This window comes from Notothenia coriiceps, unplaced genomic scaffold (assembly GCF_000735185.1).
Source record: "Notothenia coriiceps isolate Sejong01 unplaced genomic scaffold, NC01 NC01_scaffold00037246, whole genome shotgun sequence".
NCBI lineage: Eukaryota > Metazoa > Chordata > Actinopteri > Perciformes > Nototheniidae > Notothenia > Notothenia coriiceps.
The window spans coordinates 303,743-310,533 of NW_011369947.1; the positions used below are offsets into that span (position 1 = coordinate 303,743).

The 6,791-nt window shown below is 43.1% G+C and overlaps 1 protein-coding gene across 1 annotated transcript in view; it reads left to right on the forward strand.

The window, feature by feature from the left end:
- Positions 1-6,349, forward strand: part of faah (fatty acid amide hydrolase) — a 163,121-nt gene extending 156,772 nt beyond the window's left edge. Inside the window, exons 16-17 of the mRNA XM_010795435.1 lie at positions 5,389-5,534; positions 5,668-6,349. Of these exons, the coding sequence (XP_010793737.1) occupies positions 5,389-5,534; positions 5,668-5,790 (269 nt within the window). The 3' untranslated portion in view covers positions 5,791-6,349. The remainder of the gene's footprint in view (positions 1-5,388; positions 5,535-5,667) is intronic.
- Positions 6,350-6,791: the final 442 nt, after the last annotated feature.

Genomic DNA, 6,791 nt, shown 5'->3' on the forward strand with positions numbered 1-6,791 from the left:
TCTTGGACCCCACTTGTCCCACCCGTGCCTTTTAATAGGTGCAGGTTTTCCTCTATAAAATAGTTTACGTAACAGACTACTCTTGGCGGGACCCTTAACCTGTACAGCGATGTCCGTTTGCTGCTCTATGGATTTGCTCATCTTTTCAGTGAGGCGCACAGTAGCTTGGTGACAGTTACAATGCAAATCAATCAGGTCCAAATACCCAATATCAAGAAAATTACACATTTGCTAAAGGGGCCTTCACAGTGGTGTAACAACATATGGGGACACAGACAGTACTTAGACCCTCAGATGAATTGCCAATAATTGGGGAAAACTTGGGGACGAGCAATAGAGGCAGATCACTCTCCAGGCAATAAGAATAGTGGGTGTTCTCATTGCAAGTGTAAGCTGCTCCAGAGCCAAGCTATTTCAAGCAGTACTACAGTACATCGGAGTGCTGCCGAAGTACGCCAACTCCGCATACTTGAATTCTCCCGTCCCGGTGGTGTTCAATTGGAGAAATTTCGAGTCTGCACACTGTGTAGAATCCGCGGTCCTAAAAATCCCCACAAATGACTCGGACCAATTTCCCCAAATCTGTGGCGGAAAATGGTAAGGCGGGGCTCCATATACGCACAACCTGCAACACTGCTAGCGTGTTCCATTCCTTGTTCGCCGAGCGCTAGGAAGTATTCTTGCCTCGCTTCTGAAGCAAGGACGCCCGGAAGACATGGCGACCAAGCAAGCGTACTCGAGATTGAGAAACACCCAGTGTGTGTCTAGATAAACAAGATAAACATTTACAAGATAGACAGACAGTCAAAAATGATGTGTGAATGTATAGCATTAAAAAAAATAGAGCCAGTTGGAATGTCGCAATCTTCCAGTTTGCTGGCAAAACAATAAAGAACTGGTGTGAGGCAGAGCGATGGCCACAAGTAATATAGTTATCGTTAAAACCTGCCTAATGAAATAACACACCTTTGAACATTTTATTTTAATTATGCCACAGATAAGGCTTGCAAAAGAATTAACAAGCACAAACCGTTTTTCACAGGTTGGCCTCAGGGGGAGGTCGTGCTGCCAGTTACTAAGGCTTCGAAAGTGAATGAAGAAGTTCTTTATTCCCTTCCACATACAATCTTGATATGTTGGTTTCCTTTAAGAGGTGGGGAAAAACTCCCGGACCAGTTTTTCATGGAGGAACAATAAGGATGGATCAGATTTCCCTTTCTAGCTACTAGAGACGTTTGGTAATGTGTGGATAAGAATAATTGTTGGCAACGAGTGAGGAGAGGAGGCATGCGGAAAACCCTTGAGTTGCAAATGTTCACTCAAGGGGGGAAAGTGCCTCGCTGTATAAAAGAAGGAGTTCACCTATAATCGCAGGGGAAACATAAAGACACAAAACATCCACGGTTGTGTCATCTGATAAAAAAAAAATCCTGGACTGGCCCTTCTGAACTGCGGCAAACGACTCTTTGTGGAACATTGACACTAAACAAGGAGGCCTATTCTGCTTTTGGGGTTTTCCACTATCCTGTAGGGTGTATATAGGTTCTTGTGCATGTAAAAGGTCGCTAAGGCTACAATCCCATAGTCCCTTTAGGAATGGAGTTTCTCTCCCACGGACACTTCCCCCCCTTGCCTTTGTGTTACTACGCGTACCTTAATGACATCACATGCCAACACTCATGCTTCTATAGCCAGTGCTGCTAACACATTTCACATAATAAGCAATGGGGCGGCGACATCTCTAAGCCGGCATTGACCAATCACAACAGAGCCGGCCAGCTTAACAATCAGAGCAGACTGGGGCTGCAGCACAGGCAGGATGAAAAAATAAGATATTTTTGAGCATTAAGCATCGAAAGAAGTCACAGGTAGAGACACAAAATACAGAATGGATCTGGAAAAAAGCATAGTGTCTCACCTGTAGCTGTATATTACATTAAATCTTCAAACCTTTGAACCTCTTGAACAAAATGTTCACCGTTTCCTTTACCTAAAACTACGTATAGACGAAACTTAGTAAAGATAAATAACAAAACACTACTTAAAGAAAATACTTCTAAAAATATATATTAAGTTACATTTAATTTTTTTAAGTATACATTATTCGGAATTTTTATAACAGTGGGAACCAAAAGTATTTTACAACAAACAAAAGTAATACCTACACATAATGAAAAAAGAAGAGGAGAGAAGAAGCATGTGTGTTTGTAATGTTTCCACTCGGATGTCCCCCTAGTCGATTTGAAGAAATGAAAACCTTTTGTCATCAGATTTACCAGAGCTCCAAACCTCTCCGGATCGGTACCTAGAAAGCGACGGCTACACACAACCCCTCCAAGCTGGCCCCGCAGCGTCCAGAGAGGTCAAAGCTCTGTAAGGCAGCAGGGCACACGGGAAGCACTTCTCCCAACTCAGACACACGGACACTAATAATGACACTGCCACATAACATGATGTGATGTGACGCCCTATGTTTTAACTGCTGTACCTTTTCCCGTGTCTGTTATCCGTGCCTGCATTGGGCCCTACCGTCATCTGAATCTGCTACGTCCTAGCTGAACGGTGCGAAAAGGTATTCTGGCAGACGGAGCCACACTCTGTCGCCAAAAACTGTGAGTAGAAATACCGTTGCAGATGAAATAGCTAATAAAAAATATAATCCTGGCATAATCATATATTTTTTTCACTGAATTAATGTAATGCCATTAAGTGTATTTCAGGTCCTGTTGAAATAACTAACCTGTCAACTATATACCAAAAGAGCCAAGTTACAATTCCCCTATGAAAACAGTAATTTGGTGGCTAATGAACCCTTAATCTTCGTTTCAGACAGGCAGCCCTGTGGAGCCCTTCTCTCAAGCACAGCTTGTACCGTCGTTCTTCCTATATGGTTGAAGAAAACCTCTCATTTCTGCTCAAGCCTTTGTGAGTTCTCACCCTCTGACAAACATGCATACAGGCTAACATTAATATCCTCAAGGTTGTGAGTATACAATTGGTTAAATATTATTTGGTAGACAGTCCTTAAAACAGTAATTTTTTTATTTGAAGCCGTTTTATGTCTTGCTCGTTGGTTTTGCAGTCTACTCCGGGCTTCCGTTAATCTAGGAAAGTCTTCTGTGGAGTTGGTGAGAAAGTAACTTAGTTCGTCATCGGTTTGCACTATGGTTCGTAATTGCATGGCGGGCAAAATGCAAAAAACAAACAGGATTGTTGTCTGCCCTGGTTTTTAGATCCATTCAGATCTGTGGAAGCAAGCATGCTCAGTTGGAGGTACGTTAGTGTCGGCTAATAACGCTTTTGCATCTGGAATGCCAGAACATTAAAGTTCTCATTGTTTTTGCTTAATGTGTTCTCATTAGACACAATTCAGGAGACGATAGCGCAGCTGGAGCGAATGCTATATAGACCGCTACTGCTGATCCTCTGACCAGGGACCGGCCTACCAACCATGTCTCACTGCGGACACCGCACACAGCAGACTGGCATTCAGAACAAGATGGAGGACATAAAGTGGACCTTGAAGGTGTTGCGAGGAGAGGAACTAAGTGAAGACTAATATCGAAGTTCTCCCGGTCCCTCAAGCAGAACTACATCACAGAGATTAAGAAGTACCTCGAGTACTTCAGCTAAAAACGGGGCACAACGGATCCGAATCCAGATTTCCATCCGCTTGTAACGTCATGGACCCACGAAAGTTTGCTATCAGAAACAATGCCTGACGTTGTTTTTGAAGTAACTCGTCTTTGTCTTACATTAGCCAAGCCTCGCTAAAAACTCAGGCTAAACCTGTACTGAAGAGCCACATGTGTTTTAAAAAGCAGAAATAAAAAAGGAACTTACCTTGTTGATAAACCTGCGAGAGAAAAGGCATTTGAAGCTCCATACTGTTTCAGACAATAATCCTGACGTGGTTTAAACAGGATGGCGTTTTATCACAACCGAAGTGTAAAACTTTATCTCCGGTAGAAATCTGATCAGGGCATTAGCCCGCCTCCTCTTCTTTCTCTTTTTCAAGCTAGTCCCGAACATCTGCGTTTCAATAATAACAGGGCTGCAGAAGAGGGGTTTGGAGCGTGAACCTCAAAGTTTGAGCAGTAACGGAGCGTCCACACAGCAGCGTGCGTTGACGCTTGGCGGTGGGCGTGTCTCAAGCTTGGGGAGTCAACGCGAGCAACGCGACCAACAACCAATCACATGAATCTCCCGCCCCCGACATACAAAGCAAAAGGCTAGCATTCCATGCTAGCTATATATACTGTCTATGCCTGCTAGCTGTCAATTCAATGTTTAAACGAGGTACACTGGATATAAACTCCCCAAACAGGCGAAAACCTACCAGTTTCACCCACTATCTCTGCCACCTCCCTCCATGCCTGGCTCCTCCGGTTTGTATCCCGGTAGATGAACAGAGACTGATCATAAAGCACCGGGTGATTCACTACTCGCAGCATACACGCGGTTTGATTGGCTAGCAGTTGTACTGGCAGATTTTCATAAACGGGATTTGATTGGCTGACGCTTCCGTTGAAGCTTCAAAAGTTGAACATGGTTCAACTTTTGACGCGAGCAACGCGTAGCCACGCTCCCCACAATGCAGTTCGGCGAAGCGTGACGTCACCCCATTCAAAGTGAATGGGCAGAAGCGTTGAAGCTTCAACGCACACCGCTGTGTGGACGGGCCGTAAGAGGCATGGCTACAATGGGTGATCTGTTTGGTATTTTGAAAAAAAAACTTCACAGACATGTTTTATATAAGTATGGCCCTACAATATATTTTTCAAATATAGCATGAAAGGTCCACTTTAAGTTCAATAAAACTTAACTTAATAAAACACTTAAAAAAATCAAAGGAGAAACTCCCTCGGGAGGGAACTTTGAAAAACCAATATTACACAGTACAGGAAAGGGATAATCCTGTAAAGCATAATAGGGCCTCTTTAAATATATATAATATTGCTGCCTTGCTAGGATAATTGATTTGTGGCATAATGATTTTGCCTGAAACGGTATTGCCAAATCTCTACCGGTGGACATATTTGAACCCAGTAAATATATGTAAATATATATACATATACAGGATGATTTAATGTCCCAGACAAAAAGGAGAAATATTATCTGTGTTAATTATTGAGTTTTAAAACACTTCATAGGAAGGCTATATAAATAAAAGCTTACATGGTGTAGTATCCGTCCATTCATTCAAAGGTTTTTCCTCATATTTGTATCAATGATATTCAGTTTTGGCTGATACTTGATAGTAGAGAGGGCAATGCTGTTGTATTAGCAAAAGAGCTATCTCCCTGCAACAACAACAACAACAACAATAATATTACTTCCTCCTCTTCTTCTGTAACCTGGTGAATAACCTATTATCTGTCCTTCCAGGCGCTCTGTCTTACACGCTGATTTTCAATCTCCTACAATTTCCTGCCGGAGTTGTTCCTGTTTCCACTGTGAAGGCAGAGGATGAGGAGGAACTGAAGCACTATAAAGGCGTTTATCAGGATCGGTGGGACAAGCTCTTCAAACAGGTAAGACACTCTGACTTACAAAACAGTTGTTCCATACAGCACTTCAGTGTGAAGCCGTAGTTCTGCAGTTGGTCTGTAGATGGAGGCAGGAGACTTTGGTGGTTCTCTGACTGGATGTTGTGTTTGTGTTCAGGCTGTGTGTGGAGGCGAGGGTCTGCCCGTGGGGGTGCAGTGCGTCACTCTGCCGTGGCAGGACGAGCTGTGCCTGCGCCTCATGAAGGAGGTGGAGCAGCTGGTCAAACAGAGCAAAGCGTAAAGGAGGACACACAGAAGAAGTATGAGGAAAAACACAATCAATGTTTGGGATAAAGGAAGTTGAGTCTAGGAAATTCTTTAATATTAGGAGTTTCACTGTGCAGCTGTATAAGGATTAACTCAGGCTTTTTTAGATCCATAATTAAGATTTGATAAATGTTAAAGGGAATATTCATGTTTACTGATTTGAAAACGGTACACATTCTTTGTTTAACACTGTTTTTAATTTGTCTTGCACTACTAAAACAGGAACTTTAGCTTTTGCTGCTTTTAAATGAACTGTGTTTCTGACATTGACAGGTTGACTATAGGGTGTTTCGGCGAAATTCAGCATCCTGAACATTGAACATGAAATGGTGTTTTTTTTCAGTTGGCATTATGTTTAATATAATATCGCATGAGAATGAAATACATGCTGGAAAATAAATTGACCTCACAACAGCGTTATGCAAACAGTGCATAGCAACCACACACACAACCTTTTGTGAGTTAGGGTTTATAATCAGGTCTGCACATAACTGCGCATGCGCACCCCCCGCCAAAAAAGAGCACCGGATCATTTGAAAAAAGGCGCATTTGCGCACCAACATTGAGAGAGGGAGAGAGAGAGAGAGAAAAGAGAGATGAGAGAGAGAGAGAAAAGAGAGAAGAGAGAGAAAATAGAGAAGAAAGAGATATTTGCGAGTTGCACAAGAACTGGTAAGATAGCAGGGTTTCCCACACATAGACTTTACTTGCGCGGGCCGCCCAGGTATATTAACGGCCGCCAAAGTATAATTCGCGAGCTATTTCGGTTTAATTGTTTTAATCCGTCCGCGAGCACCACGGCATCTGCGATCCCTCGCTATCGCGTGAAGGGTCTGCTTTATGCGCTCCACACAGTAACCCTGCTGCGTGCTCACTAGCGCACCTCCCCCCCCCCTCCCTTCATAAAGTCAAGACCCCCTCAAAAAGGTCCGGTTTATTTCATTTTAAGGATGCACACCAAGCAACATCTTCAGG